The sequence below is a fragment of the Babylonia areolata genome, chromosome 1, assembly GCF_041734735.1.
Source record: "Babylonia areolata isolate BAREFJ2019XMU chromosome 1, ASM4173473v1, whole genome shotgun sequence".
Lineage (NCBI taxonomy): Eukaryota > Metazoa > Mollusca > Gastropoda > Neogastropoda > Buccinidae > Babylonia > Babylonia areolata.
In genome coordinates, this window is record NC_134876.1 from 87,429,598 (window position 1) to 87,446,231 (window position 16,634).

The window sequence follows — 16,634 nt, forward strand, 5'->3', positions numbered from 1 at the left end:
TCAGACTTCAGACAGATGCGGACAGTCCGACAGAGGGACTACCCAGGCCGAAACAGAAAATCTAGATGAAAAGGAGAGAGACAGAGATGAATGAAGTGGGCGATCATTAGTGAGCAGGAGACAGAGGAGAGACGGAATCGCCGGTAAAGGCGACTAATTGAGCACCGCCCCACTCAGACGGTGCTAACTTGGTTTGCCGTTGGATCATCGCCGCTGCCGAGTCCTTTCCACACTCCCAAAATCCTCAGCTGCCAGCACTGGGGCGATCGGGGACTGCTTGTAAGACCATCACTCTTACTGCTGCTTCTGGTGCTGCGAGTAGGTCAGCAGTATCTTTGTCTTGCTCTCTCAGGCCCACCCTCCCCTTCTGCTGCTGCTTGCACTGTTACAAGTTTGACAGCCGTAATCATCAGGGCATCACTACAACTACTTTCTGATTGTGTTTTCTTTCATTCATCTTCTTCTCCCTCGTCTGTACCTTTTCAGTGGTGTTGCATTCACGCAGCCCAGTCCGATACCCTGATACACAGCGACATCCGACATTCCGTTGCAATTATCAATCACCACAATGTTTGATCTATGAGCTCGATAAGAAAGACTTGGACCTTAGGTCATCCAGTTCACAGATGCCACTTTCTGGAGTGTCATACAAATTTGCAGACCAGCATTCCAGGTGTCTGCATCTTTTAGGACTGGTTGGCGCCAGGATGTATCATGAAACGAGGCATGGAGGACACGCTTGTAATGTAATCCCAAACCTAAAGTGGTTTTTCATTGGAGCATCGCCAGTATTCTCACCCTGATTCCCCAACATGGTGATTCCATTTTTAGATCCCTGTTCACTTCCATGGTTGGGGGGGTCTTTGTCAGAGTGTTGGATGTCGACTGATTCATGGAGACGATGTCGCTGGAGGACCGTGAAAACGATCTCCGCTCTGGAGGAGACGCTCGCTCAGGCTGGTACCAAGACGAAGTGATGATTGTCGTCAGCAGAGGGCTTAGTAGGTGATGCACTGTGTGTGTTGAGTCAGAATAGTCACTACTGTACGCCGCAGTACAGGGCCTCCTTGTTCGTGGCTTCCTGACGACCTAACCTCGACAGTTCTATTTGGACTGTCGGTGCTGAGACTGCGGCATACAAACCCGGATGTGGCTGTGCATGGGGGAATCGAAATGAGCGACTTGATAGTAATGCCACTGAAACGGTGCAGATAACGTGGAGAAAACAAAACTTTTCAGCCATCGTAATTGTATACCAGCACAAGAAAATTATGTAAAATATGTATGAATTCCGGTGTCATTCCCTTCAATGCATTACTTTACAGCATCGGTCTTTTGCTTCATTAGACACGTCAGCGAGTGAGAATCGAGATTGTCAATAAAAAAAAAAAAGCACAGTACGCCTTGCAACTTTTAGTGTTTGATGGATTTTCTGGAACACACTGACTACCAAAAATTAGTATGCAAAGCCCACGAGAGATGATATTTGAAATTAACTGAAGCAAAAGAGAACTGCGCATCAAGAGAAAAAAAGAACATGGGGGTTCTGGACACTGATCATTCTAAGTTATCGATCTTTGGAGAAGAAGCCTGTGGAAAGAGATGGAAAGACCTTCCGCATAGAGGAAAAGAAGAGCCATTGATCACTGTGCCCAAACGGCCAGACCATGTTGTCTTCTGGAGTGAATGAAGGGAAGAAATGTTGGTTATTTGTCACGTACTGCGAAAGGCTAGACAACCATGGAGAGGACTCATTGTCTGCACAAGATCCGGTATGGTCTGGAGTCAAGTTCTGGCGGGTGGAGTTCATGCATTCGATAGTCTTTCCTGACAAACGCGGCCAGCCATTTCCACTGTCCCCAAAACACTTTTTTTTTCCTTATTGGTGGGTTTAACCTTCATTCGTTGACGTCACGAGAAGCAGGCGCCATGCTGGTGACTGTGAAAAGGTAGAGGTCATTTAAAGTATTCACACTATCGAGAGTTGTTCTTTTTGTAATTAGCATCAGAGAAAACTGCTATCTCATTCTGTCTTCCCTTTTGTTGAGAGTCATCATGAAAAAAAATCATGAAATCATAATATTGAAACTCATACTTTTTCTTTCGTTCGAATTTATTTCTTACTTATCGTTACATAAATATTGTGTGTAATTAGTTTTAGAAGGTAGAAACATAGCGAACAAGTACTTTTTTTTCAGAAGAGTGTGACACACGGCGGGTCGCCTTCAGAGCCCCAGACCGACCCAGATAACTACTCAGCGTCTAATGGACGGACAGGAAAAACAAAACTATCCCATTATGAATTGAATCTGGAGCATCTCACTGATCGGATGAGCTCTGTGGCCATCGTGCCAACACTTTCATTTACACAGCAAGCATGGATCTGATCATCTGTTTCCTTTCATTTTCAAACTGTCAGTTCCACTTGCTTTATTCCCAGCTCAAAGATGACTTTTTCTATTCTTGATTTCTTTGTTGTTGGCTCTTGCATTCGTCTTCAGTTAAAAGTTCGACATCGTGAGGGGCGGTGTGTCCGTCAGGTCACAAAGTGTGGTCAACTGGTTTGATTTCGCTTTGGTCAACGAGTGCTGGTGGAATGTTATTTAAATGCGATACTTTTTTTTAATTGAAAAATATGATACCAAGAGGAATATCTGAGTAAATAGGCGTATAAATCGGCCTGTAAATAGCCCCCGATGTAATACATCTACTCTAAAAATGGGTTTCTATGAGAAAATGAATGATAACAGAACGAATGTACTCTCTCTCTCTCTCTCTCTCTCTCTCTCTCTCTCTCTCTCTCTCTCTCTCTCTCTCTCTCTCTCTCTCTCTCTCTCTCTCTCTCACTCATCACCATCTGTATATCATTTCTCTTCTCATCCCCCGACCCCTATTCGTTTGTTTTTTTTGTTGTTGTTGTTGTTGTTGCTGTTGTTTTTTGTGGGGGGGTTTGTTGTTGTTTTTTTGTTTTTTGTTGTTGGGTTTTTTGTTTGTTTTGTTTTGTTGTTGTTTTTTTGTTTTTTGGTTTGGTTTTTTGTTGGGTTTTTTTGCTGCTCCCTCCTGTTTCTCTTTCTCTCGTCTTTCCACCCCCAGCCCCTCCCCCCGACATCCCTCATCCTGCTTCCATGCCCCCACCATTATTCAGCTGGCAGCAGCTTCAGGCTGTGAGAGTCCACAGACAGGGCAAGGGGGAATTAACTGGAATTATATGGCAGTCATATCTTGTGCTCCTCATTACCTGGGAAATGAAATTGTCTGACTGAAGTCCGCAAACGTCTGGTGGCAGTGGTGTGGACGGGAGGAAAATCTGTTGTGGAGTTTACGGTCTGGGAGACAACACTGACGTCATTTACACGCTTCTGTCTTCCGTCTGTCTGTGTTTTCGCTGAAAGAAAACATGGATGGTCGTTTCAAACAAGTTTGTGTCTTCTTTGCGTGTCTGCCTGATTGGTTGTCTTTTGGTGAGATAAAACTTGGATGTTATTTCCACATTTTTGTTGTTGTTGTTTTTTTTCCTCTGCGTGTCTGCCTGGATGCCTGTCTGTTTTGTTGTTGTTGTTTTTTTCTGTCCGTGCTTGGCTGTGTCTTTGCTGAAAGTGATTATGGACAGTCATTTCCACAAGTTTTTTTTTTCTTCGTTGCGTGTCTGCATGAGTGTTAGTTTTATTCTTTGTTGTCGCTTTCTTCTGTCTGTGTCTTCACTGACAGAAAAAAAAACAAAACATGGATAATCGTTTCAATGAGCTTGCATTTTCTCTGCGTGTGTGGACACCTGCGTATTTACTGAAAGAAAACCTGAATTTATTTCTTCTCTGCATGTCTGTACGTCTTCTCTGTTAGTCTGCCCCCCTCCACGCCCCTCTCTCTCGCACACACACACACACACACACACACACACACACACACACACACACACACACACACACACACACACACACACACACACACACACACACACACACACACGCACACACACACAGAGAAAGAGAGAGAGAGAAAGAGAGAAAGAGAGAAAAAAGGACAAGACAAGGAAAGACGCACGCACGCGCGCGCACACACACACACACACACATACACACACACACACACTCGGTGTTTCTGTCTTTGTCTCTCTGTCTCTGTCTCTCTCGTTGTGTCTGTCACTCACTCTTTCATTCTATCTCTGTCTCTCTCTGTCTCTCTCTGTCTCTCTCTGTCTCTCACCAGATTGGTGAAGTAATATATGTAAACAGATTCTATGATATGATAGGTGCATTTTTGTTTGGTGTTTATTCATTATGTGCGTTTTTTATGTGTTCTTTTTAATGATAGTCGCTATGGACAACACAATGTTATTTAATGCAACCCCCACCGACCCATCATTTCTTATTGTACTATGACCCAAGGTCGACGTACATTCAACTTTCTGAGTTCTGAGCTCTGAGATCTCTCTCTCGCTTTCGCTCTCTCTCTCTCGCTCGCTCGCTCGCTCTCTCTTTTTTCTTCTCTTCTTTTTTTCTGTGACTATGTTTCTATCTGTCTCTCTGACTCTCTGTCTCTCTGTTTCTGTCTGTCTCTGTCTCTCTATCTTTCTTATTGTTGCATTGCTTGTTTGTTTGATTGTCCCATTTTAGGAAGGGCAGGATGAAAAGCTAAAAGTGTTTATCCCTGTTCTTTTTGGTTTTTGTTTTTGGTTCTTTTTTTTCGTCAACAGAAATATTCGTTCGTTCGGACATGAGGACTTCCGCAGGAATCGGACACATCAATTCCGTCTGAGGATTTCGTAAAAAGGCTGCTTGAAGATAGATTTGCACACAAGCGCGCGCGCGCGTTCACACGCACACACATACACACACACTCTTCTCTTCTTTTCTCTGTGACTGTGTTTCTATTTGACTCTCCGACTCCATCTCCGTCTGTCTCTGCCTCTCTGTCTCTCTCTGTCTCTCTCTTTCTTATTTCTTATTTTTATACAAAGTGCACATGCCCATACTGGCACGAACGTACGCACACATACATACGATGCATACAGATACACACACACACACACACACACACACACGCGCGCGCACGCACATACGCACGCACGCACACACACACACACACGCACGCACCCACGCACGCGCACGCACGCGCACACACACACACACACACACACACACACATATATATATATATATATATATATATACTACAACTACAACTTCTCCTTTTTCGTCGTTCATTCTTCGTTCTTCATCTTCTTCCTTCCTTCCTTCCTTCCTTCCTTCCATCCATCCGTCGCTCGTCGTGTGTTTTGGGATTTTTTTTTTTTTTTTTTGCGCGCGGAAATTATCTGTGTCGGGGAAAATGGATTCACAGAACTCTTCATCTTCCGGCAGTGATGAGAGTCCTAACGATCCAGGGAAAATGTTCATCGGGGGATTGTCTTGGCAAACATCACCCGAGTCTCTGAGGGCCTACTTTGAAAAGTACGGGGAGATCAAGGAGACTATGGTTATGAAGGACCCCTCGACCAAACGTTCTCGAGGGTTTGGCTTCGTCACCTACAACGACGCCTCCAGTGTGGATAAGGTACTGCTCGACGGACCGCATCACATTGATTCCAAAACGGTGGATCCCAAGGTGGCCTTCCCGCGCAAGTCCCAACCCAAGATGGTGACGAAAACGAAGAAAATCTTTGTTGGGGGTCTATCCTCCCCTACTACTGTGGATGATGTGAAGAACTACTTCAAGTCCTCTGGAACGATTGAAGACGCCATGCTGATGTTTGACAAACAGCCCAACAGACACCGTGGATTTGGCTTCGTGACATTTGACAGTGAAGCCACCGTGGAGAAAGTCTGTGAAATCCACTTCCATGAGATCAACTCCAAAATGGTGGAGTGCAAGAAAGCTCAGCCCAAAGAGGTCATGGCTTCACTGACAAACTCCCTGGCACGAGGGCGTGGTCTGGGACAAAGATATATTACCACAGAGGACGGAGAGTATTATATGGAAATCCCAACTGAATGCCTCCGTGACTTCTGCGTGGCCGGCTACCTGCCCGGGCCTGGTGGTTTCCCAGGAATCCCTGCAGCCTACGGACTTGGCTTTCCGGCAGCCCTGGCCCCCAGCTTCTACTACCCAGGTATGGAATTGCTTCATTTGGCTTCCTGGTACCCCGAACCCCACGTAGGATTTTGAGTTTTTGCAGGATGCAAGAGGGGATGATGGACTAAAAGGGGGGTGCATCCGTCCGTCTGTCCATCCATCCAGCCTCCAAAAGTTGCCACTGCCGCTGCCCTCACGGGGTTTGGGAAAATATGGGGGGTCTTTTCTTCCACCCCCATCTCCCTACCCCCATCTCCCTACCCCCCAGACCTCTCCACTCTACTTCCTTTGAGCCAGCAACTTCTTTTCCAAAAGGTCTATCATGTGGGAGGAAGCGGAATTGGAGCTCTGAAGGCGGAGGATCGTGTTCTGGATCTTTTGAAAAAAAAAAAAAAACGAAAAAAAAAGCCTGGCTGTTGAAACAAGGAATTTTGTGGTTTTTGTTGTTTTTTGGGGAGGGGGGTATATACACTCATGGACTGCTTTTGTTGTTGAATGGTGGACTTGTTTGGGAAGCTTTTCTTAATCTTTTTTTTATGATTTTTTTTCAAAATTTTATATCCATTGTTTATCTGTCCGGCATCCCTCTTCCCACCTTACGATTTTTTTTTTATTGTGTAATGAATGTGTGTGTTGTTTGTTTTGTGGTTTTTTGTGCATCATTGATTTTGGTTTTTGAGTACCATATTGGGTTACCTTGTAAGCTCCGAGACCAGCAGGCAGGCTTCCGGCGGAACAATTCCTGTGCCGACCAGATCGCCAACCTGCGCATCATCGTGGAACTCCCCCCTCTACATCAACTTCATAGATTATGAGAAGGCCTTCGACAGTGTGGACAGAGAGACGCTGTGGAAGCTGCTGAGGCACTACGGAGTCCCAGAGAAGATCATCTCCCTCATCCGGTGCACCAACCAGGACATGAGCTGCAGGATTGCCCACGCAGGCCAGCTGTCCGAATGTTTCGAGGTGAAGACCGGAGTTCGTCAGGGGTGCCTGCTGTCACCGTTCCTCTTCCTCCTGGTCATCGACTGGATCATGAAGACCACTAAAACAGGCAGGAACAACGGTATACAGTGGACACTCTGGACACAGCTGGACGATCTCGACTTCGCTGGCGACCTGGCGCTCCTGTCACACAACCACAGCCAGATGCAGGACAAGACCACTCGTCTGGAGACTACGTCAGCCAGGACAGGGCTCAAGATCAACAAGAAGAAGACCGAGCTGATGAAGATCAACACCACTGCCAACACTCCAGTCACAGTCGGTGGAGAGCCCATCAGGGAGGTGGAGTCTTTCGTCTACTTGGGAAGCGTGGTTGACCGACAGGGAGGCACGGACCGAGACGTCACAGCCAGAATCGGCAAGGCAAGAACAGCTTTCATCATGCTCAAGAACATCTAGGCATCTGGAGCAATCAGTATGAAAACCAAACTCCGCATCTTCAACTCCAGTGTGAAGTCAATTCTGCTGTACGGATGCGAGACATGGCGGACAACACAGATGATGCAGCAGAAGATTCAGACATTCTTCAACACCTGTCTGAGGCGCATCTACAAGATCCAATGGCAGGAGAAGATCCGAAACGAAGATCTGTGGGAGCGAGCGGGACAGGACCCAGTGGCCAAGCAGATACTGCGGAGGAAGTGGGGCTGGACCGGACACACCCTCAGGAAGCCAGCGTCCAGCATCACACGCCAAGCCCTGACCTGGAACCCGCAGGGAAAGAGGAAGAGAGGCCGGCCTCGCAACAGCTGGAGGCGAGATACCGAGGCAGAGCTGAAGCTCAAGGGACCAACTGGACTGGAATGGCCAGAACAGCCCAGAACAGAGTGCGATGGCGAGGGGTCGTCGATGGTCTATGCTCCACCAGGAGTGATGGGCAAAATGAATGAATATATATATATATATATATACACCACACACACACACACACGTTTACGTGTGCGCGTCGAAAAAAAAAGAAAAAGAAAAGATAGTGGTGGAGTGTACTAATAAAAAAAAAAATAATCAGTAAGAAGTTCGAAGAAAAAACAAAACAGTAGGGCGATATGAGACTGAAAAGATGACAAAAAGTATCAGAAAGTAAGGCAGGCTTCCAAAGCAGACACAGTGAGAGCAATAAAGAAAAAAAAAAACAAACAGAAAAGGTTTTGTGATGGAGACATTTGGATAGTCAAAGAGCTGTTTTGACAGACGGTGATGCTGACAGTCGCAATGGGTGTGTTTTGTGCCTTTTTTTGTTCCTTTCATCTTTTTGCATTAGACTTCCAGCGTCCATTCCAGAGAGAACTGGGAGTCATTAAGAAAAAACAAATGGTGAAACATAAGATTCGGTGTTTGAGGAGTGGAGCGGGGGTGAGGGTGGGAGTGAAGGGGTTGGTGGGGAGGGGTGGGGGGGGAGTTGTTATCCAGGGATAACGCAGCTATTACAGAAATAGGAATGGGAAGTGAGGGTCGGGAGACACACACACACACACACACACACACACACACACACACACACACACACAGACCACACCACAAAAAAAGGGAATGAGAGAGACAGACAGACAGAGACAGACACACAGAAAGAGAGAGAGTGAGAGAGACATAAACAGAGAGATGGTACACTGGATAATAATTATGTAGGCGACGAAGAAGACACAAATTAACCCCCCCCCCCCCCCACACACACACACACACACATAGATGTATGTGAAGCAATTTTCACACAGACGCACACACACACGCACACACACACACACACACACACACACACACACACACACACACACACACACACACACACACACACACTAATCGTTTACATTGAATGATGGTTAAACAGTTCTCAATTACGAATCACCGAAGAGTCCAGTCAAAAGCATTGATATTTCAAAGCGTCAAAGTGCGTAGAAAGGCGCGTTGACCGCGTGGTAAAAAGAACGCTGGATAAGATCAGCAATACATGTCAATTTGGGGTAGGTCATGAAAACACTAAAACATCCAAAATACAATTGCTCTCACATAAAAAAAAACAACAGCGTATGGATGCCTTCAATGCGGGGCAGACACTATCACACACGTGGAAACCCACCAGTAGAGAGAAAAAAAAACAAAAACTTGCAGCCCGCGGACACGGAAAGGGAAGACGGGGTCGTTTCTTTCTTTGTGTGGGTTTTGTTTCTCAGAAACTGAGAGGTATAGTCGGATTGAGTGGGGAAGGCTTGGAGGGATAGAAGGGATATATATATATATATATATATATATATATATATATGTGTGTGTGTGTGTGTGTGTGTGTGTGTGTGTGTGTGGAGAGAGAGAGAGAGAGAGAGAGAGAGAGAGACAGATGGAGGCGAAACTCAGGAGAGAGACAGAGACACGCACACACACACAGAGTGAGACAGAGGCGAAACTCACGGGTGTTATCGTAGAAAGAATCTGCTTGAAACTGTCTTTCGCATCATTATCACAGTCTTAGTGTTCTCCGGTCGCACCCTTGTGACGACAATAGTGCGCTCTGTATTGATCAGAGCCCGCGATAATACCTCTCCCCGGCCGCGCTAATAAAAGGAGGAAAGTAAACGAAAGGGTTGGTATTATGAGCGTGTCTCGGAAGGGAAGAAAACCGAAATCTTACCGAACCCCCCCCCCCCCCCCCCCCCCTTCCCCCGTTCCCCCTCCCACTCTCTCTCCCCTCGCCCCCATCCCCAACCCAAACTGGGTCCGCTTTGCGTACTTAGTTGTCTATGGATATCTGGGAGAGTGAGAATGTTGCAACAGTATTTTCGTTTTTCTGTTTTTGTTTTCATGTGGAATTTTATTTAGCTTTATTTTATTATAGTTTCATTGCAGTTTTACTATCTCTTTCACTTTTTATTGTATTTTTTTGGTATTCTGTTGTTGTCTGCTTTTGGTTAGACATGGTTCCATAGGGGCTGTAGACAGCTTGGTTCCGTTAGCAGGGAGTTGGACTGGACTGCTTTGGTTTTCATGGCATTTGGCATCGCTTAGATTGGTTTGAATCGGCTTTGTTTGGGAAGGTTTTGGTTTTGGGGTGGTTTTATTTGAACTGGTTTCGAATTTGGCTTCGGCATATAGCCGACAGATCTGCGGGAATCTTGTGAAGTGTAAGGAATACGAGAATGATATCGATAAAGGCGTACCAGGCAAACAAGTTGTTGGACGCCCCAGTGACTCTCCACACAGTAAAATGAGGAGAAGGTGGTTTGGTTTGGGTTTTTATTGGTCTGCTTTGGTGTGTTCCATTGAGTTTCCTTTAGCTACTTTTGATTGTACAGGTTCATGTTTTGGGTGTGGGGTTTTATTTGGGTGTGCGTGCGTTTAGAGGCTGTTGTTGTTTACTCTTCATTTTTGTTCCTTTCTTTTCGTCTGCCTTTCTTTCTTTCCTCTTTCATTCTTTCTTATGTAAGTTATTTATCCATTGAGATTGCAGTTACCTGAACCTCTCTTTCTCTCTCCCCACACACCACTTCTTCTCTTTCTCTCTCATTTTTGCACATTTTGCTCGCAAACTATCTTGTTTACAGAAATCTATTATACAAAACCATTAAAGAAAACTCTTTACGTATATGGACATAATATTATGTGCAGGTTACGTTACTGTGAACACACACACACACGCATTCACGCACGCTTGCACACACACACACACACACACACACACACACACACACACACACACACACGCACGCACGCACGCACGCACGCAGAGAGGAGCAGGAGGGACAGAGATAAGAACAAAAGAGAGACAGTACCCTCTGGCATAATTTTGTTTCTTTTTTTTTCTTATTTGTTCAATTATCTATTATTTTATTTATTTATCCATTTACTCATCTATGTTCTGTTTTGTTTGTTTTTTTGAGGAGGTGGAGTGGAGTTGTGGAGACAAAAGAAGCAAAAGACATCGTAGATTAATGGAAAAAAAATATCTGCAGGAGACAAAGCTGCCCCTGGACGGCGTGAGATTTGTGTGTTTGACCCAGACAAATACATATTCCTGAAGGTGATAGATCGCTGGGAACTTACTTCCAGTTGTCTGAAAGACTTTCAATGGAAATTTGTCTTTAAGATGACAACTAAGACAGTCAGACAGATAGTGACAGAGAGAGAGAGAGAGGGGGGGGGGAAGAAACAAGGAACAGGACAGTGTGACAGACAAATAAACAAACAAACTGAACCAGTCAGAGTTGGTACTTAAGAACAAAAACAAACAAACAAACAAACAAAACGAACAAAATATAAAACAAAAAAAAACAGAGAGACCGCCACGTCTCGCTTTGATCGTAAATTGCTTTTGAAGGGAACTGGACTTCAAACACGCTGATGACTGGCTGCCGTGAGAACCTGATCAGAATGTAATGACTGGCGATGGACCGCGGCTCTCTTGACTCTTCAAAGGTTGTCGTGGGATTCTGTTCAAGGCTACGTGGAAAGAAAGTGATAAGCGCACTTTTGCTTCTCCCCAGACCAAAATAGAAGGAAAAGGATATCGTCTTGTTTTTCACGTATATAGGAAAACATCCACGGTAAATCTGACTCTGAAGACCTATCATTAACCTGAGGTGGAGGAAAAATTGAAATTTGGTTTACTGCCTGAGTAGGGCAACAGTATCGTCTTGTTTTTCACGTATATAGGAAAACATCCACGGTAAATCTGACTCTGAAGACCTATCATTAACCTGAGGTGGAGGAAAAATTGAAATTTGGTTTACTGCCTGAGTAGGGCAACAGTATCGTCTTGTTTTTCACGTATATAGGAAAACATCCACGGTAAATCTGACTCTGAAGACCTATCATTAACCTGAGGTGGAGGAAAAATTGAAATTTGGTTTACTGCCTGAGTAGGGCAACAGTAGCACAGCAACAGCAGCAGCAGCAATAGCAGTAGTAGAAGTAGTAGTAGGTAGTAGTACCAGTAGTAGTAGTAGTAGCAGCAGCAGCAGCAGTAACAGCAGCGGCTGCAGTAGCAGTAGTAGTGGTAGTAGTAGTTGCCGTTGTTGTTGATGATGTCTTTGTCGTCAGAGAAGAAGAAATAGCTGCAGCAATATTGATGATGGTATCCATCTCCTCCTCATCATCACTATCGCCGTAATCTTTAACATCTTCATCTGTGATTAGGCTTTCTTTCCTTTCTTTCACACCAGACAATGATGCCAACCACCTCATAGAGGCCGGTGCCTGCTGTATATGACCATAGAATATGCGCAACACTTCCAAAAACACATCCGTAAAATGGGCAATGTTCGAATGTATGATCTCATTCTTCGTATGTGGGATGCGGTGAGTGAGAAACGATTAAACCTGGAAATGCCTTAACGCTGTTTACAGTTAGGATGGAAATAAAGAGCCCCACTTCCCCCATTGCCAATCCTTTGCGCTAGCCACAAAACTGAGGTCCCTGGTGGAATATCACCCCCAGCACACCCACAAACTGCAGACAGGCCGGCGTTTTATTATGATAACAGCCCGACCAAACGTTCTTCAAAAAAGCGAAGACGGTTTTTAATCTACAATAAATTCCTGACATTCATGCGATGATAAATTGGCAGGGTCTTCGTTTTAGAGACCATAGAGTCGTCTGATGGCCCACGAAGAGCTGTCAGAATCTCTTCCGAGGCGTTGATGGATAAGGTTTGTGTGCAAATGGAGAACGTAGAGTTCTCGACAGTGGTGTGAGTTAAGGTTGTCTTGGGTATACAGAGAGGCGGGTTCCTTTTGTTCGATCAATAGGCGGTTTGGGGATATCGATGCGGGTACTGTTCGGACACCGGTGTTTTCTGCTTCTCTCCGGCGGCACACGTGGAATATCCTTTTTCGTCTGACAGCTGTAATGTAATCAGTCGAATATGGTACTGTGTCTGTGTGTTGTCTGCATGTTGACCTGTGTCTGTCTATCTGTCTCTTTCTTTCTTTCTTTATCTCTGTTTCTGTTTCTCCCTCTTCCCCTCTCTCTCTCATTCTCTCTCTTTCTCTCTCTCCTTCTCAGACTATTGCTCTTGGTGAAAAAAATGACTTAGATAAACTCCAACAACAGTGGTGCTATAAAGACTGATGTGTTTCAAGCAGAGAAAGATGAATACATATTTGCTTGTTACATTGTACTTAAGGATGATCCTCTTGAATTGAAAGATAGCATCGTGATTCTCGAAGAATATATTAATCATTTAATGGATAAAAACGGTGTGTCCAATGCTATCGCTTGGTGATTTTAACGCTAGAATTAGTGATGAAATAAATTTTAAGGAATTGAATATGGACAGTTACACGCCATGAATGAGGCCTGATAATTGTGCAGATGACTATTGCAAGTATTCCAAAGATTGTATTGTCAATAGTTGTGACCGATCACTGTTGGATTTTTCTTGTTTACTAATCCAGATCGATTTTTGTGTCGGGAGATTAACGCGTATACTTTATCAAATGGAAGTTCATTTATTGATGGTTTAATTAAATCTAAAAAGTTTATTTCCTGGCAAACGGCGTGTACAACTTATTGATCGCTAGGAACATTTGCATTTGTCTATCGAGTCGCTCTTGAGTGATGCAGAAATAAAGGGTACTGATCCAGTCGATTCCACGTTCATTCCGATGAATGACTAACGTGGTCAGTTGATCTGTTACTTGGACGATCTCCAATTTACAGCCTGTGAAGCACCCCAACCAAAAAGACGCTGTACAGCATATGCGTTCAGATCTAAACGAATCTGCAACAACAGGAAAACAGTAATATATGGATCAGGTGCTCGCGTGATAAAAACTGCAAGTAACAAGAAAGGGTATTTCAATGGTTTGACGATGAGTGTGGTCAAGATTAAGACTGTTGAAAAATATACAAATAAACAGAAAGGCAAGGCGACATGTCACAGACAAATGGGGTTATAGACGGTTGGTGGACACAAATTTGTTTTGAAACGACTAAAATGAAAGCAGACTGCTTATGCAGAATCAACATTTCAACAATTCAAGTGACGTTTGGGAGAAAGTACGGGCAGTGACCGTAAAGTTGATAATTATAATGACATAAAATTCGACGCAAACAATGGTATGAGCACATCAATATCGTTGAAGACATATTGTTCATGACAGCCTCGAGGATGACATTTCAGATGATAATGACCGGATAAACGAATAGTCAGAACCCCCCCCCCCTTCCTGCCTCCCTCCTCCCCCCTCTCTCTCTCTCTCTTTCTCTCTCCTTCTCTCTCTCAACATCTTTTCATTCCAAGTTCAGGTCAAAACAGGTCCATGTTAGTCCCTTTTTTTTTTTCTTTGTTGGGTTTTTGTTGTTGTTGTTGTTGTTTGGTTGTTGTTTTTTTGCGTGTGTGTGTGTTTCCTTTATCGATAACACAATCGTTTTCCTTAACGGTTCATCAAGTACAAACGTGTTTTTGCGTCTTGTTTTCTTTTCTTTTCTTTTGTTGCGCTTTCGTTCGCACGTGTTTGCCTGTCAGGATGGAAAGAAAGTTATGGCTGTATTTTTTCTTTTTGGGTCTTTTTTTTTTCTCAACCGAAAACTAATATAACTTTTCTTAACTGCTACGTACGGTTTTGTTCGTTTGATTTCTTTATTGTTTAATTTTCTTCTTTCTTTTTTTTTTCTTTTTTGTTTGTTTGTTTCATATCCCTCTTTTCTTTCCTTTTTCTTTCTTTTATTTGCGGGGGGTGGGGGGGGGGATACAGAAAGACGTTTACTATCAATAAAACATTCAACTTTTGACTTTATGTGTCTGTCTCTGTCTCTGTCTGTCAGTCTGTCTCTCTCCATCTCTTTCTCTCTATCTCCTTCCCTCTCCCCCCCCCTCCCCCCCCCCCATATTTCAGATGATAATGACCGGATAAACGAATCGTCAGACTCCCCCCCCCCCCCATCTCTCTCTCTCTCTCTCTCTCTCTCTTTCTCTCTCTCTCTCTCTCTCTCTCTCTCTCTCTCTCTCTCTCTTTCTCTCGCTACCGCAACCGCTCTCCCCCTGTCATCCGCTCGCACCGACACGATAATATTTATGAGCAGGGCAACCGGGTCCCTATTAAAAAGCATTAGAAAGGAAGACCATGGGGTGCAGTTCAGCTACAGTGTTATGTATAAACTGTGCAAAATACTGATAATGATGACGGTGTTGATTCAATATGAGCAGTATAACCTGTAACGCAAGGAACATTAAACAGGAATACCGTGAAACTAGAATCTTAGAAAATATATCGACATATGTTAACACCATGCGATCTAACACCTCCTTAAAGGTTGTTCACAGAATATTGCTAACGCCTTCAAGACGCTGGAACTATTCTCTCTTGAATACCGCACCTTTTCCCCTTGTTTTTCCTTCCGTGGTCTCCATAATCTTTTGTTCTTTTTTTTTCTGTTCTTGGCGAAAGTGCTGCTTTTTTCTTCTTCTTCTGTCCTCTAATGAAGAATGAATAATACATGTTCCCTGTGTCGTCAATACGGTTGTGGACGTAGGATGTAAAATTACATGCTGTTTCCGTGATTGATGGCGAAGTTGGAATTTGCGGGAAGGAAGCCTTAATGTGTTAGTACTGAGTGTCGCCTTGTGTTGAATATCTCGAGACGAGTGATTAGGCTGAATAACGTAATTTCGGTTTGACGTTGTTTCTAACTATTACTATTGGCTGTGTCGGGCAGTGAGCACAATTATTGGCTGCCTCTTTCTCTCTTTCATATTTCATACTGGAGATTTTGTCCCAGATGATCACTTCCAATACTTAGTCATTGATGGTTCCGAAGTTGTGTATTGCCATCACCCATTCCGTGACTGTAATGTTGTCTCTGTTCCTAAATTTAAAAATCTCATAAACAGCAGCGCCTCGTACGTTTTTCGTTGTTGTTTCTTTGTTTTGTTTTTCTGTTGCTGCAATCAGCTGGACATAAAAATCGTCTTATCCTTCGCCTTATGAATCCTTGGGTTGAGATGTAGACTTTGATATATATTATGGTACTAATCAGTTCCACATACTCATTTCCATCACAATTTGGCTGACAACGATTTTTGAGCTACCAATGTTGATAATCCCATCTTACTAACTAGATGATAAACCGGATATTAATCTCTCTGCCTGCACAAAAGAAAAGAAGCTTACGGGAGATAATGTCCGCAGATTCCAACAGGTAATTTGTATTCTCTTCTCTACTTTCAGTTGATCTACCCTCGGGTACCAGTTCCCTTGAGAGATTAGCAGTAATCAGTCACGTTCGCTGGCGTGCTTCATCCCCTGGCCTCTGTAACAAAGGGTGATATCAGAGGAGATGCCAACTCCGCTCTCTTCTTCTTCTTCTGCATTCATGGGCTGCAACTCCCACGTTCACTCGTATGTATACGAGTGGGCTTTGACGTGTATGACCGTTTTTACCCCGCCATGTAGGCAGCCATACTCCGCTTTCGGGGGTGTGCATGCTGGGTATGTTCTTGTTTCCGTAACCCACCGAACGCTGACATGGATTACAGGATCTTTAACGTGCGTATTTGATCTTCTGCTTGCGTGTACACACGAAGGGGGTTCAGGCACTAAGCAGGTCTGCACATATGTTGACCTGGGAG

At 44.2% G+C, this 16,634-nt stretch overlaps 2 protein-coding genes across 2 annotated transcripts in view; both read left to right on the top strand.

Moving 5' to 3' along the window:
• The window catches only part of LOC143293993 (uncharacterized), a 348,573-nt gene that overhangs the window by 216,424 nt on the left and 115,515 nt on the right, over positions 1 to 16,634 (top strand). The gene's annotated exons all lie outside the window — the stretch shown is intronic.
• LOC143290646 (RNA-binding protein Musashi homolog Rbp6-like) overlaps positions 5,329 to 16,634 on the top strand; it is a 46,786-nt gene continuing 35,480 nt past the window's right edge. The window contains exon 1 of the mRNA XM_076600218.1: positions 5,329 to 6,109. Within this exon, the coding sequence (XP_076456333.1) occupies positions 5,329 to 6,109 (781 nt within the window). The remainder of the gene's footprint in view (positions 6,110 to 16,634) is intronic.